Genomic DNA, 18,321 nt, shown 5'->3' with positions numbered 1-18,321 from the left:
GACTTAAAACAGGAAAACGCGAAATGATACAGTAGAGAGAATTTTTTATGTTTATGGATATAACTTGGAAACCGATATGTATGTGAGAATCTGCCTTAAGACTGCGTGAGGTTTCATGGAAACGTAAAAGAAGCACTGTTGAATTGAGATCTTAGGTTATACTAGATCGAGTGATGTGATTTTGTATTAATATTACATAGTGTTTGTTATAAATAATAAATAAATCAATGATATTTATAAAGAAGATAACGAAAAATGTTATAGGCAAATATCTTTCACGTTTTCATTATACGGAAACACGTAAAAAGAAACCCTTTAATATATCTGATCTCACCATGTCGCCCATTCCAGCAGAAGTGCGCCTACAGGTCCATTGATTATTGTTCATTTTGTTCATAACTCTAGTTATTGTTTTATTTTATTTCATTTTAACGAAGATTATTGTACAATCTTTGTAGGTTTTAGGCTCTGGATCTGTGGCAGGAAGCACTTGTTTAATTTTAATCACAGATCATAACAGATATTTGTTCAATTGCGGTGAAGGAGTACAAAGATTATCAAGTGAATACAGAATTAAATTGAGCAAAGTACGACGTGTATTTATTACGTCTGCAACATGGAAAAATTTGGGTGGATTGCCAGGAGTAGTATTATCAATAACGAATGTGAATGAAGAGTCAAAAACTTTATCGAATAACGATTTAAAAATTACTTCTCCTGGAGAAACTAAACAAATGTTTAATATGTTGAAGGAATCTAACATTCTAAAAAAAATGAAAGTTTCTGTGGATGAATTGGATAAAATTACAAAATATAATGATAACGTGATGACCGTTTCGTGTATTCCAATATATCCGATTATGGATAATAAACATATACATGTATCTGAAAAGATAACGGATAATGAAATAGATAATGATACTTGTCATATCAATAAAAAAAGAAAAAAGAATGAAACTAGAATTGAGAAAAGAATGAAATCGTCAGAAAAAGATACTTTACCTGTGCTGTCCTATATTTGTAAATTAAACGACAGGCAAGGTACTTTATGTTTAGAGAAATGCCTTGATAAAGGCATAAAACCTGGTCCTATATTAGGACTACTTAAAAATGGTACAAATGTCACTTTAGATGATGGGACTATTGTAAAACATGAGGAAGTATGTCTTCCAAGTGAAAAGGGTTCGATATTTTTAGGTAATCATAACTTTTCATTTTTATTTACATTATTTTCTTTATATTTACAATATCGTATATTTAATATAATTTAAATTTTGGTTACAGTTGTTGACTGTCCAAGTGAAAAATATTTAGATTCATTTGTAGATCAAACTGCTTTTGCAATGCATCAAAAAGGAGTTTCCAATAAGGATGATAACCCATATTGTATAATACATTTTACACCACAGGAAATAATTGATAATGTAAAATATAAAAAATGGATGAATAAGTTCGATTCAAATACTTATCATCTAATAATAAATGAAAACAACACTTGCTTGGGTAGTGAGGCAGTATTCAAACAACAATATATGTTGAATGTATTACATCCTAAAATATTTCCTTCTTTGCAGTCGAATTGTTTTCAAAATAAATTAAATGTAGAATGTCAGAATGTAAATACAGTAAGTAATAGAATTTAAGAAGATTTAATAACGATTTAATAAATGATCACTTGTACAAACAACAGCAATTAAGTATTTATCTGTTCATAGAAAGACGAAAATAGTCCACAAATATATTATGGCAAAACATTACAAACTATTGAGTTGAGACCTAATAAGAAGTTCGGTACGGAGAGTACAATCTCAATTAATCAAAAAAGTTACATGGATGAACTACATAAAATAAATGATTTTCCTAAAATCCTGGCAGAACTTCACTCTAACATTGATGAAGAAACAAAAATAGCACTTAATACGGACGAATATCCTAAATTTGTTATGTTAGGTACTGGATCTAGTATACCTAGTAAAATTAGAAATACAAGTTCTATTCTTGTGAGAATAAATGAAGGTACTAGTATATTATTAGATTGTAGCGAAGGAACATTGTGTCAGATGGGACGTGTTTATGGTCAGACTGAATTAAATCATATCCTGAGTACAATAAAGGTACATTAAGTATATTTATTTACTTTATCTTTCTTAGTTTTTATTGATAGTCAAAATGAGACTATTTTTCTAACATCTCATATCTAATTTATTCATATGAGATTGAATTTGAAAACTTTTTTAGGCAATTTATATTTCTCATATGCATGCGGATCATCATTTAGGTTTGATGGGGATAATATTAGCAAAAGCAAAAATCACAAAAGATCCTGTTTTTGTACTAATACCGGACATTCTTGAGTCATGGATAAATTATTGTTATGAATTTCATAAACCCATTAAGGATTCTGTTATATCAATATCAAATTATGATCTATTGGCCTTTAGACCTAGTAGGACAAAAGTAATGAACCTTAAAAGAGATCTGTGTATAAAATTGAATATTAAGGCAATTGATACTGTCTTAGTAAGGCATTGCCATGACTCTTATGGAATTGGTTTGGTCTTTAATAATAATAAAAAAATTGTCTATAGGTAAGAACATTTTAATACGAAGAAGCATACTTAGTTTTAATATTAATAATATGTTTATAACATTTGTTCGTTATACGTTCTAGTGGCGATACTATGCCTTGTAATAGCATAATACAACTAGGTATGAATTGTGATTTACTTATTCATGAAGCAACTATGCAGGATGAATTATCAAGAGAAGCAATATTTAAAAAACATTCGACCATGTCCGAAGCCATCCAAATTGGCGAGAAAATGAATTCACGTTTTACTTTATTAACACATTTTAGTCAAAGAAATACGAAATTACCAATCATTCCTGAAAATACCCATCTTGATCTAAGCAAAGTCGGTATAGCTTATGATTACATGCACTTTAATTTGTCACAACTTAAATTTCTTTCTCTTTTACATCCCTGCCTAAAGACTATATTTCATAATTATATGGTACTAGCGGAAGAACGTATACTAAAAAGATTACAAACTAAAGTGTAAAAAATTACAAGGATTAAAATCTAAAAAAGGATAAAATAAAATATTATCTTATACGATGAAATATTTTTCTAAATGCTTCATTGAATACCACATTGCCATTATTATTATTAACCCTTTTGGTATATAGTTGCTTGAATAGTTTCAATTTATATACAATATCGATATATTAACCTGTCAAAAACATATTTCCTTATAAGTAAAAACAAGCTTTGTTGATGTGAAATGAAGTTTATATTTTTCATGCTGTAATCCTTAAATATGTATCATTCCTTCTCCGCATACCCCCAAACCTATTCTCCAAATTGACGCTTACCAGACAGACAATTTGTATATAATATATTCATTTATTGTATATATTAAATAGTTCTCCTATATAATAAGTTTTACAACAAAACAAGGGAAAAGTAATAACAGGGCTTTCTGTCATAGAACAAATATTTTCAGTCAATATAAAATTGTTTATTACATTCTTGTTAATAATTCTTAATAAAATTATTAATTGTTTATGAGATTTTAGTTTAATGTATCGATAGTTGCGTACAGTATTAAAAAAATAAAAAAAAATAAAAAAAAAGTTAAAAAGAAATAAATCTGCACATTTGTAAAAATTCTACACAATGAATAGCAAAAATAGACACAATTTTTATATTGCGCAATGCATAGACAATTAAAAATACATGCTTATATAATATTCGTTCTTAATAAGTTTAAATTGATGACCAATGACGATAAGTAAGTCCTACATATTACATTTTACACTCATGTTTTACTCAAATGTATTCATCCAATTTAATTTCAATGTATTGCTATAAGATACAGATATTATACTTGTTAGCTTTAATAAGGAATTCAAAAAGTAGTGACTTTTTTATGAAAGCTACACAAGTTTGTGCACAAGTAAATTCTTAGATAAAATTATAGATTTATAATTTTTAGAGGAATAATTTTTATATTATAAGATGAAACGCCATAAATTTTTATATAAATATTGAATTACTTATGGTCAATTTTAATATTAATTTTGAACTTACTTGATACTAAATAGATTAATCCTTAATTCGAGTTCAAATATATGCAAGTAAAAAAAAATAAAAAAAAAATAAATGATTGGGGTATTTTTTGTGAGAATTGACAATTTAAAAAAAATAATAAGTATTATGAATGTAAAGTGTGTTATATAAAATGCATCACATTTTAATGTTATAAACAAATATTTAATATTTTCAGTTTGAAATTGTTATTTTGGCTTATTAAGAAAGGGATATAATTTAGTATTCTTATATATATGCTTTTGGTAGAGAACAGTAGTAGAACAAAGATTGGTCTATGACCAATGTATGAATGTTCATACTGTTATACTTCCCTTAATTTAAATTATGGATAATCTATGCATATATGCTATTAAAAATGGAAAGCTGTATTAAAGATATCTTATAAATGACCCACAAAGAACATCCTCACTTTTAATACACGACTTTATCAAATATCAAATATGTATTGTCAATGTGCGTTGACGCAATTGAAATGATTTACTTTAGTGAAGCTTATTACGCGATAAATTGATTGTATAGTTTATATAAAATGAAGCATTGCGTATAAAAAAGCTCATAATAATGATTGGCTCATAATAATTCACAGTTAGTATAGCTGTCAGTCTTTGATTTATGCAAATTTACGATATCTTTTTTTTTTGTAGTTCCATGAAGATAATTCACCATCGATATGTCGTAAATTCGTTTTACGGTGAGGTTTACAAAACTGTTCTTGGTTAAGTACATAGTAGGAACAAAGTTTTTGTTCTTACGTTCCCATGTAAAAAATACGATGAGATATAATCACACCTGATGGATTATGTTTCTCCAAAACCAGCCACATTAAAATTCCCATTTTGTGGCAGAATCATAATCTGTTTCTCCTAAACGTAAAACACCGTTTTTACCTGCGGTAAGATATCGACCATCAGTAGATTTAATGCAAAGACGAGATGGTTCGCGCATTTCCAAGTAAAAGCCATCGGATGGTACATCAGAATCCACAGTTACTCCCTCACTATCTGCATGCCAATATTTTCCATTTTGCCCTATACACACACACACACACACACATATATATATAAAAAGAAGAAACATTTTATATTATAATAAATCGTCAAATATTAGGAAACAAAATATTGGAATACAAATGAACTAATTCAAGAATGAATTATAATTATTTTCAATGCAATAAAGACAAAATCAAAATAGCATTACCTTTAAATCTAACAATATCACGTTCACATCGTTCCACGCGAATTGTCTCATAACTGGCTTTATTGCACTCAAGCTTGGGGCTAGTTGTACTTTTAGGGCCCACAAAGCCTTGCTCACATCGAAGTACTAAAACTGGTCTATTTATCAAATAGAAATAATATTTAGAAGCATCTGAATCACTTCCATTTGTAAGTTCAGCATTTGCATAAAGATGGCCAGAGCGTTTGGTAGCTACGAATTTGCCATTGTTAGCACGCAGTGCTACTGTGCCATCCTCTTGCCAAACAAGATCAAAAAGAGCATTTGAAGACTTTTTGTGATCAGCAGCTTGAATACCACCACCAGCTTCCAAACTCCAATAACGATCTTGCATGGTACGTACGTACCATCGTTTTGTAACGCGATCAAATTCTAGTTGGAATGTTTCATGACCAGAAATTTCATCTTGATTTGCAGTAACATCCACTCCTGAAATATTCGGAGATAGATAATATTAGATATATAGCAAATATATCTAAGTGTTGTTGCTTTTGAACAATTAAAACAAATGTCGTAATACCTTGCTTTACAGAAACATATCGCTGATTCAGAGCAGCAACAAAGGAAGCCTGTGGAAGAGACTCTTCCAAAGAAAAGAGTTCATCGCGTGTTACAGTTGTAGATCTAGACTTTAATACAGCTTTGCTTCCAATTGGTGCTAAGTATGCACCATTGATATCTCTGTAGTTATTAATATTAGTATTCAAATATTACTACATCCACATGGAGAAATATTTTTAAATGTATTATACAAACCTGAGAGCAAGTAGTCCTGCATGAAATTCTGCTGCAAAGAGACAATCTCTGGTGCAACTATCTAATAATTTACCATCGCGTGCAAGATACTTATTATTGCAAGTATGAAGAGCATAATGTCCACCTTCTGATTTGACGTGATCTCCATGATCATCATCATGATCTGCCATAGCTGCAGGACGAAATTCCAAAGTAAATAAAGTATCTTCACCCCATGGTACTGGGGCATCAACATGAATTTCATCTTGTGCTGCACTTAAGTGAGCAAAACGTTTTCTTCCAGCAGATCTAAGATTTACCTAAAGTAAAATATGAAGGGAAAAATGAAGAAAAATATTTTTACTTTCCAAAAAATAATAAATGACAACCTATACCTGTGGTCTGGCAGCAAGGTGTACAAGCCAGTATTCTGCCTCACCAGGAGCTTTAGCTGTACATTTTAACTCATCTTGACTAGAGCCTAGAAAATAACCTCTCTGGATATTCTTTAGAGCCCAACGTCCGCTTCCTACGATTAATAAATATTTAAAGGATCTTGGTAAAAAGTATATAGTATACCTTATCTTAGAAGAAATTAATGTACCATCAGAGGCCAGCTGTATTTGGAAAGCACAGCCAGGATCATTAACATCTTCTGTTTCGCAAGTCACATTTCCAAACTGATCCACGGCTAAATACCGATCCAGATGAGAACGAAGAAATACTTGTTGATCGCTTCCTTCCAGAGTCCACAATTGTTTCTTTTTTAAGCTTGATCCATTGGCATTGATTTTGAAACCAAAAGTTTCAGCCGTGAGGTACTTGTATTTTCCGTTAATCAATCCAACCTGATAAAATAGAAAAATATATTAATCGATCAAAGATATCCTGGTCTATCAAGTAAATATTTATCAAAGATCTATCAAACAAAAAGTATCTAGTATAAATATAAACCAAAAATTGGGAAGGGATATATATATATATATATATATATATATATATATATATATAGAGAGAGAGAGAGAGAGATAAAGAGAGAATCCTTGATTATAAATAAGTGGAGTATAAGAAGATAAGGTATAATGCCTACCGTCCATCCAGATTTTTCAACACCATTTTCAGGTCCCATATTCTCTGAACCGTTGCTCTGCATTGTTTTCAAGATTAGCAAAAGTTAAAATTACTCGTTTGTTTGTTCTCCTCTAAAATTCTCCCTTTTACGAAATTGGTATGTCTCCAAACTGGAGTAGTCTTCAATCCGAGATAAATCTTAAAAATAAAAATTCTATTATTAATATTAAACATAATATTATTTTAAATCGTACGATTGATACATATATTTAATTTCATAAAAACACTTTGTAGAAATTTTGTTTAATTAATTCTCCACTCTCCAAGAAATTAATTTTTTTAAATCAATGCATATAATTTTACTTATCGAACATGAAACAATAAAAACAAATAGACGATCTAAACCGGTAGCGAAACTTTATCGATGTATTATACGTCGCAATGAGATGCTTTCTTTTTCAAGGTCATTTGAACAAATCTTGCTTTCGCATATCCCGTTTGAAATTGCGTGATATTAAAAAGATGAAAAATTCATGAAATGAGTTATAAATTGACCGTATCGAGAATACATCGCATATGTATAAATTTCTCGTAAATTATATATTTCTCGTATTTAGTTAGTTTCATATTTATATAATTCATTCAAGAATGATATAATCGACCCAACGATTCCTTAATTATCCGAATTCTTATCCATTATGCGAGGATTAGCAAGGCATATAAAGTTTCTAAAAGAAGTTTTAGCGAAAACGGGACTTTAAAGCGAGGTGAGTGAACTGGACGCAGAATGAAGTATCCTGTGCGACCACCTGTGTACTCTAGTTTCTCGTCTGTTATGACTACGTAGGTAAACCCTATATACCAGAACCAGTCTTTCCGGCAGTAAATTCTTGAAAAATAAAGTACACGGAGTGTATACCGCAAGAGAGAAAATAACGTATACCAATTTGGCATATTTGTCATATAAAAGAACAAAAAAAAAAAAAAAATAAACAGAATAAAAATAATACGTCAAATTCAAATATCCTGACAATCAGATTACACGCTTGTGTGTTGCGTTACGTGGAGTCCCAACGATCTTTCAACACGCTTGGTCGCATAAGAATTCGCAATTGACGAGGAGCAATAGAAAAAAAAAAAAAAAAAAAAAGAAAAAACAGAGAGAGAGAAAGAAAGAAAAGACCGGGAAAAATAGAAAGAAAAGAAGAAGGAAAACAATAGGACGAAACTCGAATAATGCTCAACGTTCTAGCGCAAAAGGAAACAAGGAAGGATCCCCGCCCTATCCCTTCCTTGTATATAGCAGGGCGTACAGCCAGCAGGTATTGATCCCAGCCATTCGACAGGACTATATTTCAATTCGTTCATCAATAGTTTCAATATATTCGTATTTAATCGTTCGTATTAAGACGTTAGATCGAAAATCGTTATGAACTTTTTAACGAATCTAAAGAGTGAAAGAAAAAAAAGCACATAGTGCCGTTTAAATTAATTCGATTCGACTCGAATTGTAATGTCATTATGATTATTACGGTTCCCTGAGCCTCAACGTCTATTACGGTCATTAACCGATTTCAACGTGCCGTTCTACGCGTTACCGTTGATCAAGAGTAGGTTAACGTACGCATCTTACATTATGGCCGCGTTAAATAACATTTCCTCCTTCGACAGACGAGTTTATACGTGAATACGTACGCACATAAGTATGTTTGGAGCAATGATGCGCAAAGAGGAATCATCGAACGGTAGTTTCTCCGATTTACCATTTACTGTTAATCTTTGAACGTATGAGTATTCATGCTTGCGCACAGCCCCGTTCTCTTAATTAAACTAACAGAATCGAAGATTCAACTGATCGAGACACTCGTACATTGACAATTCGCTGACCGTTCATTCGATTCGGTTCAATTTAAACCTTAGTTATTAATATGATTCCGTCCGACTATAACGATATATGAAAACCGGATGACAAGGTCTTTTACAACAGTATTCGCTTTTTTACGAGATAAAATTTAGATTCCTTTCGTTAAGGGAGAATTTTTAATAAAGCGACAGATATATTCTTAGGAGCTATGACAACGCGTAGTGTATCATTAATTATGGAACGTTTCTTAAAACTATAAGTTATTAGTTGTAACGTCAAAAGCCGGTTCTCTCGTTTTAAGCGAGAAATTATATTCCGTTGGAAAGCGGAAATGAGAAAGACGGCAACACACGTTCATTGGGATGTGAAGGAAGACGCCAATCGCCCGTTCGCGTCAATGTTGAATTGTTGATTTAGGAAGTATGTACTCGAAAATCTAAAAAGCAAACAGTGTCAAGTTTATAAAAAGTCCATATTAATGATAACTTTGCAATATTTTGTAAATATTGTTAGCGATAGCGGTTTTGTTTTTTCTTCGAACGATTGCTCTCTCTCTCTCTCCCTCTCGGTTCGCACACAACTTTGATTTTCCTGCAATCACGACGATACGGTCGAATATATAATGCGCGATGGCGATAAAAAACCGCACGAGCCGCTCTCAGAAAAGACCATAATATGCTTCGTCAACATAATTATTATGGTTACTGCGACAAGTAACGTGCACTTTGCATTATGATTATCCCCTTTCGCTTTTTCTTTGTCCTCCATTAAGATTTATCGAGTAACAACAAACTACACGCTACTTATTGTTTTTGTTTTCGAATCTAAACACTTTTCCAATCAAGATTACGCCTAATTAAATAGTAATAATATTACACAAATAAGATTCAACATACGTTCATTCTAAATAATAAACACTAAACGCGCTTATATCGTCGATAAATATACTTGAAGATTATAGCGACAAATATTGATGTATAACAACGCAAAGATTCTTAAGATCTTAGTGATAGACAATGTGTGAGAAGAATAAGACATCGTACGAAGGTAGAGAAAAAAAAAAGAGAGCCAGAGACGAGAGGCAAGCAGGAGGAAGGCAGGAAGGCAGGAACTTCCGCCGGTAGTTGGAAGAACGTTTCGACCGGCCGGCCGGTCGGTCGGCCGGCCGGCCCCACCCAGGCCCCAAGATTCGAGGAGGCGAGAAATGAGTCACTGAGAGCGGCTGCACCGAAGTCACGACCCCCGATCGTCCTCGAAATATAAAACACCCTTCGCGTCATCCCTCCTGCAAAGCTCGCTATGGCTATATCAGCTAAATATAGAGTGCAATGGATGTCTTGGTTAAACGCCAAGTGCCAAGACCTTCGATCTTCGTGCGTGCACGACCGCGTGTCTGTCTCTTCTTCGAAAGACCGACCCTGACCTCGAAACGTTCGACGAACTCTCGATGCGTCGTCTCTCCTACTACCTAACCGTTCGTCTATAATCGTCTTTGAAATAAAGAGAGAAGGAAGAAGAGGAGAAGAACCTTCCACCCTCCTGTACTTCCAGCGTCTACCATAAGCAAGCAAAGATGGTCGTGCGTTCTTTAAATTTGTAGTTCGTAAAAGGACGACGTTCGTAACGTCAAAGAGTTCTTCGCTCTCTAGAGATATCACTTTGTTCTTTGCTACTCACCACTCTCTCTCTCTCTCTCTCTCTCTCTCTCTCTCTCTCTCTCTCTCTCTCTCTCTCTCTCTTTCTCTCTCTCTCTCTCTTTCGTGGTACGCTCTTTCGAGGAGATCTATGTACTCGAGATTTTAAGAGAAGATGTACGCGCGTGAAATAGTGAGAGGAGGAGAGAATAGAAAAGGAGAGAAAAAGAGATAGACAGACAGAAAGAAAGCCGACTTGGTAGATATGTTTCGTACTCGACGAGAGTAAAAGGTACTCGTGAGAAAGAGAAAGAACACAACGACAACGACACACGCGACTCGACGCTCGTCGCGCTACTGAGGGCCGACGACCGGCCGACGAGCGTCGGTCCCGTACGACAGGATACTCGGCTATCGCCGTGAGCGCGTAGGGTGGGGGAGGCTTCGCTTGGTTCGAGACGAGGGGTTCGTTCGTTTTGCCTTGAGAGTGCCGAGGGTGCGCGCGCGGAGGAGGTGCGCGTACGTACAGTCGAGAATGCATTCGACTGTGCTCTCTCTCTCTCTCTCTCTCTCTCTCTCTCTCTCTCTCTCTCTCTCTCTCTCTCTCTCTCTCTCTCTCTCTCGTTCTCTTTGAAGCTGGTGAACTATGAAGCTGCGTTGGATCTACGATCACGCGCAATTTTCACGGAGCTCTCTCCTCCTGACGGTGTGCTCCCTCCACCGAAAGCTCCAGTACGGATCGATACGAACGCTGTCTCGTTACACCTACCCGTTATTAGTGGACCCGTAGTCCCTTTCGATCGAGTCCCTTGCTTTTTTCTTTCTACGGAAAGATTTAAATTACGCAACGATAATGTTGTTGCAAGCTCGCGCGTGATCGATGAACGATGAACCAGGAAATTTGATACGCGTCGACGACCGCCGATGACTTTCTTCCCTCCGGGAGAAATCATTATTAAACGTTCTTCTATCATTTCCATGGTTATTTGCGGTTCGCGGATAATGTCGATCTAAAATCAAAGTGATATTTTTATAATAAACGAGTATCCACCTTTCGGTGATAGAGTCTTACTAAATAATAGTAGTTATAAATATGAACGAACGTAAAGAATGTAGATGCTATGTCGTGTCCAATTAAGAAATGATCGCTAATTAGACTAAATAACTTAATAGTTTAATTTGATTTTGCTCGGGAAGCGTAAAAGTTTTCGAGCGTGTCTAATGAGCACCGTCTGTTCGTCTCGTAGGAAACAGTGCGTTTTCGAAATTTGCACGAATTTATTTTGTCCGTGATTTAGTTGAAACAATTTACAGTTACCTTTTTCTTTCTGACTGCACAGCAGATCGCACGATTATTCGACACGATTCCTGATTGTTTCCGTTTGCTTCCCTTGCCTGTGAGTTCTTTATTTTTATCAATTTACATTAATCACGAACAACGGTAGATTCGTTGAAATGATAGAACGAATCACGTATATCGAAGAAGATTCCTAAAGCTAGTCAGACACGATGAATTTCGTGTCGTCTACATTGTCTCCTCTTTATTAGGAAGACGAAAGGTTACTCTTTGAGAACTCGGAATCATTTTACATTTGTATCCACAGGAAATGCTCGAATTTCTATGAGCTCCGCAAATGTAACAGCGGTGCTCGTATCGCGAATTATCCAGTATATCTGAAAAATAAATCCAATGTATTATATCGTTATATATGATTCATTTTTTTTTCTTTTTTTATGAATTTTCTTTAAGAATTGCATATTACAGATTAAACGTGTAAACAAATTGTATTGTACTTTTCTGAATATCCCACCGTTTGTAAAGTTTATTGTATCGAGAACAAGATAAACCATTAACCATATTTTCGCCGCAACGATGACGGATGAATTGATAAAACGAGTTGTCTTTTACGTTCTCGTTGATAGACGTTGCCAGATATGAACTCGCATGCTCGTGTTTAGCCAAGCATTTTCTGAGAAATAAGTACAATGAATTGAAACGAGAATTTCATTTCGTTCTAACCATTTTTCTTCCATGTGTATATGGTATATATATGTGTATACTGGTTTAGATGGAAATGTCTCTTTCCATATGCGGGAATTTCTTTGTTCTTCGCATTATGTCCAATTTGAACGATGAACCGCGTGGTTATTATATCACAATCTTTTTTCTCAGAGGAAAGGCACGCTTCGGAAAATTTCCAATCAACCGTAGAGCCTTCGAAAGAGTGTTCTTCGTTTGTTCGCTTAGAAGTATGCTCAATCGATTCATCGATCGTTCTTTTATCTTCCATTAAATGTTTCACGTCCGAGCCTATTTCAAACGAGCATAATTATTAATAATTAAACGTTACATGACACATAGGATTACATAACTTCTAACGTCGATCCTATTGAAAGATACTTTGATTTTTTTCTTCAATCGAATGCATAAGAAATGATTAATAAAGAAGATAAAAAAAAGAAAATACGATCATAAACTTAATTCATTTAGCAATAGCCATAAAAGTGATAACACTTAGTACGATATCTCGTTATGACTTTATTGTATCGTTTGAGGCAAGAGCTAAACAAATAAAAGACATGTAAAGACAACAAAACTTTGTGACTTAAATTTGGTGAATCAAAGTTAGAAAGTTAAGGGTTACAGACTTCGTCAAGTAGTCTAACCTCTTTTCAAATTATCGCGCGAATCCGTCAATTGTTCCTCGGCGATAATCGGATTACTACTCCTTGACGTTTCCTCGATCCTCGAGATATCTTGCGATATTAATTTCGTCGTGTCTCCGGTTTCCCCATTTTCCTTCCTCTTAACTTCCTCAGGAAAAATTTTGAATTTGCCTTTCTCTCAATTCTAAGAAATTTATGATTGTGAAAATATTACCTTCTCGATTATTATCATCTAAAGAGAAATCCTCCTTCGATCTTTCCTTCTTTGATATTGTTCGATTAATTCCATTAATCGTGACATCACTGTCTTTTTGATGACTTATTTTTGCAACAGACGTGGCTTCCGCAGATTCAACTCGTAAAATCGGCAAAGAAAATCGACGGTTTCGAGAAAGTATCTTCGTATTCGTTAGAACTCTAGTTTCGGTCACGTGACCGTTCTCTTTTTTATCAACGTATTTCTTGATCGTTTCTCGAGGTTCCATATATTGACTTCGAATATTAATTTGCAAATCTTGAGGTCTAAAATCCTGCAAAAGATCTACTCTTTCCTTACTCGTCCTAAATTCATTGAAATTACTTTCGAGGCTCGACAGTTTTGAATTCGAATTGATTCGATCTTGCGTATTGACCGTTACATTAGAATTTATGCTATCGTTTCCTACGTAAGTACATCTTTTCAATTTGCGAAGCGCTAAATTTTGAAGGCACACTTGAATCTTTTTAGGAAATTGTTCTTTCGATTTTACACTTTCCTCCATTTGTTTTGTTTTTTTTTTTTTTTTTTTTTGTAAGAGAGAATCGAAAATTTTACAATTTTTTAATATCGTTAGTCATGTATGATCAATTGCTACAACGGAATAAAAAAGAGATATTCTTACCAAAACATATGGTACTAATTAATTAGACTTCTGTGAAGGCACGTCTTGAATTAGGATTATCAAGATATATGATTTTCAAACAAAGATCGAAAAACGAAACTTGTGATATCGTGACTTCCTCCATGATTGAAAAATATCGAACGATAGATTGTAATCGATTGTGGGACGTCCAGACGAAAATCGATTTTTCACCGATCGTTTTCGAGTACCACGAAATTTAAATTATTTTGCGTCTCATAAATTTTTATATAGACTTTGTTTGAGTTAATGTTCATATCAATTCATTGTTATCTTATCAAAGCAATTAGCCAACAGATCGTTTCTTTTGTTTTATGTGCTCATTATTTTTTTTAGAATTGCACACTCTTTTGAAAATTGTGAAGGATGCTTCAGTAAATCTCACTCGCATCAACGATGCGATTCTGTGAGAAACGGAACATTTTAAATTGTATTCTATATTTGCAACGAACGTACATTCTAACAGCTTACTGACTCGTCTAAGAATAGGTGACTATAGGAGATTCAAGCGGAGTAGACCATGACCGTGACCGTGATCGTGACCGTGACCAAGCCGTCTACATAGTCGGTGCCATCCAATATTTATCAAAGACTTCAAGAAATTTTGTATTCTTGATCGATGATCCTTCGGCAAATATTCTCATGGCGACAAATTTCGATAGCTAACGTCTTACAAAACAAAAAGTAAAAGAAAATAAATAATACAAGTGGTGTACGCATTTACAATATTTTTAGCATCTATTGGATAAATGAGCATTGTTAGCGGAAAAAGTTACAAAAGTATTATTTTGGTTTGAGTCTAAGGATAGCTGTTGGGTCAAGCTAGTTTGAAAAGATGTCTGGAAGAAAAAGGTATAAAATGTATATTTAATATACAGCAACTATATTAACGATTACAATATATACTGCACCGCGTAATACAAATAAATACACATAATACACATGAGAGACAATAAGCTACTCGACTCTGCACTCATAATTTTCAAATCTTGCGACATATCGTAACACAATACGTTAGAAAATTATTTTAGTACGGCAGAAAGTAATAATGTGCAAATAGATCGTACGATGGCATTTTTACATGGAAAATATATTATTGAAATAATATTTAACAAGATATTCGTTATAACAGGGGTTTCTTTTCGATCACATATCTCTGGAAACGCCTTTTAGATTTTGAACGTCCATAACTTTTTATCTATTGCAGCATTGGCTACTATGATTTTGTTTTGAGGTATAAAAGGTCTATTCTACATTGTTGATAATTATGTTACATAGGTTACGGATAATCTTAGCATATACAATGACGTTATTTAAAATGCTGCACAGTCTGTACTGAATGATCCATTGGATATAATCATTTTTACAATTATTAATGTCTGTAATGTGCGCTTTCCCTTGTGATGTCAACATTCTAATATTCTTTTGTATAAATAAACAACATATAAATGAACCACCCAAAAGCAATTCCAATTTAGCAGGCTTATAATAAAGATTATAATTTTCCATGGAAGCTCACAAACAGAAGGTTTATAATTCCGATACGTTCCAGTACGTTTTATCATATTTAACTATGATGCACTCATGATGTATAATTTTTATAAATATACACATACTACAATCAGATAATTATATCTGTATTCTTTCAAATGATCACTCAGACACAGAGCTATATAATTTCTTCGATAAACAAAGTTCACTAATATCGAATTTATATATATCGACTTATGCCCGATTTTATTTTTCTTTTCTTTTTTTTTTTTCTTTTCTTTTCATTTCACGTGTAATTTTAACTACAGATACCTCATAAATAAAAATTTGGGAAAGCTTTTCGAATAGTAAAAGTATAAATCCCATTTATGTAATGTTATATCCAACTGTTAAATCCAAATATTAAGTATGTGTACACATAAACACCCTAAAAATCGCGCTATCCAAAATCCTTACAATGTTGTTTTTATCTCTCCTTTATTTTCAATAGATAAATATCACCAGACCATTGTTGTATATTATTTAAATTATTCATTCACAAATTATATAATACTTTCCATTTTTAAATACTTTTGTGTTTGACACTTGTAGAATAATTTTAATTTACAATGCGGTATATTTTTCTACTGACCATTCATCACAAACACAATGACATCTACTTTGTGAGTCAAACATTTGTGAATAGCTGATTACAATGGGAAGTGAATGCTAAATAAATACCAATATATGTCACTCTCTTTTCTTATTACTTAGTATGTATAATTAATTCTTATGGTACCACTGACCACAACTCAAGATCATTCGAAACTCATCAAAGTATATATCTACGGTGGTATCCATTATTCTTATATTTATAATTGCGAATGATTGTAAAGTTAAAAATCGTTCTCTCGTGTTTTTTCTTTTGTTCTTTAATGGAATGACAAGGTAGATTTATTCCTTCCAATCTTTCTTAATTTCGAAAGACCATTCCCATTTCAGATGTTCGTGTTTATCATCGTCAGTGAATAAAGAACTAACACTGTACGAACCTCGTGCCATAACTCCTGCAGGTGCATCTTCGGCAGGAGTGGTATAGGATTGTATTTCAGTTTTTGGAGGATATGATCCAACCATGTGTGTCATTTTATCCACTATAATAAAAGAAAAAAAGGAAAAATGAAAAGATATATAACATAACAAAATATAATAAATTCATATAAACGTAAACGGCCTTCCAACTTTTTTTACCTGTGACTCCTATCAGTGAAAGCATATACAAATGAATAACACTAGTATCATTATGTATAAGTAATAAATATTTTTTAATAATTTGACAAAGTAATAAAGAACATACCTGGTACACCTAGGCGATAAGTTTTTTGCACATACTTTAATCCATGTACAATTTCACGTTGTACAATAAAATCGATTCTAATTCTGTAACTAACTCCTTCTTTGATAACAAAAGTTTGTTTCTTTAATTGCGATAAGTCACCAGACAAATCCAATTCCATATCAGGACGGTCTGCTACGCAAAGTGCTAATTTCTTAACTATTACTTTTCTAGGATCGTTGGGATCTATAAAAATATATTATAACTATATTATGTATCTCTAAGATATATTTTTCTTAAGGTACATATATATATATATACGTATAACTACATACCCACAATTACCCCACCAGCTTTTGCTTCTCCTAACAGCGTTTCTTTATATTTTCTCAAACTTTCATCTTCCTTATCTGCTTCTAAAATTTGTTCAATCGTTTTTTCAGGAGGAGGTTTATAATTTGACTCAACTTCCAATTCATCCTCTACAGCGTCCACATGATCGGTAGTAGCATCGGACATTGCTAACATTATAATAGAATATATTTATCAGAATATAAAATTCTTAATTTTTGTGAAGCTTCATGCTAATAGTGTCTTCGCTAAATGTATATAAATGACTACTCATTAAAAGAAGGGATACTATAAAAAGATCCTTGAATTTAAGTAATCTATATGCGTTACATGTAAATGTATGTGTACATGCATATATACTCAAAAAATACACATACATAGACGTAATATATATCATGGAATCACCGAATATTTTTAGAATGCTTAAATTCGATCTTAAAGAACTAAGAAAGAAAATATGTATATCATTCGACTTTTCATATCTTGATGATGATCGTACCAATAATAATGATTAAAATGATAAAAGCCGAACAACTGCATCATAAAATAACAAACATTCTGAAATATATAAAAGAAATATAGAAATAGAAAATGAAAATAATGATAAAGAAAAAATGCAGATCAACTGTTTTGCTCGATTGATAAGCGTATACTCTATGGCAATATAGTTTTCCTGGAGAAAAATATATTCGAACTTCTAAATTCGAACAATTATACACTTACCGAATAGTTTGATTTTTTAACAAATGAAAAGCACTATAATTGATTTGTTTCCAAAAAAAAAGGCTATTTCGTATTAGCCACGAATATTAATCTTATTTGTTCTGCCCCTCTTCTCGCGAGCTTTGGGCTTTGGCAAGCGGAAGATACGAACAACATGGCGGCAACAAGAGGGCGGGTACTTCCTGTTGTCTTTTAGAAAGAGGTTATATTTCTGTTCCAAG

The 18,321-nt window shown here is 33.1% G+C and overlaps 3 protein-coding genes across 12 annotated transcripts; 1 reads left to right on the top strand and 2 right to left on the bottom strand.

Moving 5' to 3' along the window:
* The first annotated feature begins 2 nt into the window (after positions 1 to 2).
* LOC122634190 (ribonuclease Z, mitochondrial) lies at positions 3 to 3,636 on the top strand. Its single transcript, XM_043822886.1, has 6 exons — positions 3 to 368; positions 459 to 1,197; positions 1,285 to 1,625; positions 1,716 to 2,114; positions 2,239 to 2,588; positions 2,672 to 3,636. Exons 1-6 carry the CDS (start codon positions 228 to 230, stop codon positions 3,060 to 3,062), a joined length of 2,361 nt encoding a protein of 786 aa, XP_043678821.1. The 5' UTR covers positions 3 to 227; the 3' UTR covers positions 3,063 to 3,636.
* On the bottom strand, positions 2,584 to 14,576 carry LOC122634191 (protein singed). Of its 9 annotated transcripts, none has more exons than XM_043822887.1 (10): positions 13,536 to 13,670; positions 13,322 to 13,465; positions 11,424 to 12,965; positions 7,176 to 9,456; positions 6,690 to 6,933; positions 6,481 to 6,614; positions 6,107 to 6,405; positions 5,871 to 6,031; positions 5,312 to 5,779; positions 2,584 to 5,142 (listed from the first exon to the last, which is right to left on the bottom strand). In XM_043822887.1, the coding sequence occupies exons 4-10, from the start codon at positions 7,236 to 7,238 to the stop codon at positions 4,937 to 4,939; spliced, it is 1,575 nt and encodes a 524-aa protein (XP_043678822.1). In that variant the 5' UTR covers positions 7,239 to 9,456; positions 11,424 to 12,965; positions 13,322 to 13,465; positions 13,536 to 13,670; the 3' UTR covers positions 2,584 to 4,936. The 9 variants fall into 9 exon arrangements, 8 of the variants coding, with proteins under 8 accessions (XP_043678822.1, XP_043678825.1, XP_043678824.1 ...); XM_043822890.1 differs by lacking the exon at positions 13,536 to 13,670 and having other exon boundaries at positions 11,424 to 11,664; positions 11,973 to 12,965; positions 13,322 to 13,462; XM_043822889.1 differs by lacking the exon at positions 13,536 to 13,670 and having other exon boundaries at positions 11,424 to 12,328; positions 12,449 to 12,965; positions 13,322 to 13,462.
* Positions 14,577 to 15,068: 492 nt separating this feature from the next.
* On the bottom strand, positions 15,069 to 18,259 carry LOC122634194 (rho GDP-dissociation inhibitor 2). Of its 2 annotated transcripts, XM_043822897.1 has the most exons (5): positions 18,101 to 18,259; positions 17,362 to 17,547; positions 17,048 to 17,272; positions 16,942 to 16,950; positions 15,069 to 16,844 (listed from the first exon to the last, which is right to left on the bottom strand). In XM_043822897.1, exons 2-5 carry the CDS (start codon positions 17,543 to 17,545, stop codon positions 16,645 to 16,647), a joined length of 618 nt encoding a protein of 205 aa, XP_043678832.1. In that variant the 5' UTR covers positions 17,546 to 17,547; positions 18,101 to 18,259; the 3' UTR covers positions 15,069 to 16,644. The 2 variants fall into 2 exon arrangements, with proteins under 2 accessions (XP_043678832.1, XP_043678833.1); XM_043822898.1 differs by lacking the exon at positions 16,942 to 16,950.
* Positions 18,260 to 18,321: the final 62 nt, after the last annotated feature.

Source organism: Vespula pensylvanica, chromosome 14 (assembly GCF_014466175.1).
Source record: "Vespula pensylvanica isolate Volc-1 chromosome 14, ASM1446617v1, whole genome shotgun sequence".
Taxonomy (NCBI): Eukaryota; Metazoa; Arthropoda; class Insecta; order Hymenoptera; family Vespidae; genus Vespula; species Vespula pensylvanica.
Note: the sequence above shows the minus strand (reverse complement) of the source record. Positions and strands in the feature narration are given on the sequence as shown.

Coding starts and splice junctions, on each gene's coding strand:
- LOC122634194 (XM_043822897.1), bottom strand. CDS start 17,545: ATGTCCGATGCTACTACCGATCATGTGGACGCTGTAGAGGATGAATTG. Junction 17,273..17,361: donor AGCTGGTGGGGTAATTGTGG/GTATGTAGTTAT, acceptor ATATTTTTATAG/ATCCCAACGATCCTAGAAAA.
- LOC122634191 (XM_043822887.1), bottom strand. CDS start 7,238: ATGCAGAGCAACGGTTCAGAGAATATGGGACCTGAAAATGGTGTTGAA. Junction 6,934..7,175: donor TTGAAAAATCTGGATGGACG/GTAGGCATTATA, acceptor CTATTTTATCAG/GTTGGATTGATTAACGGAAA. Junction 5,143..5,311: donor TGATATTGTTAGATTTAAAG/GTAATGCTATTT, acceptor GTGTGTGTATAG/GGCAAAATGGAAAATATTGG.
- LOC122634190 (XM_043822886.1), top strand. CDS start 228: ATGATATTTATAAAGAAGATAACGAAAAATGTTATAGGCAAATATCTT. Junction 369..458: donor CAGCAGAAGTGCGCCTACAG/GTCCATTGATTA, acceptor CAATCTTTGTAG/GTTTTAGGCTCTGGATCTGT. Junction 2,589..2,671: donor AATAAAAAAATTGTCTATAG/GTAAGAACATTT, acceptor TATACGTTCTAG/TGGCGATACTATGCCTTGTA.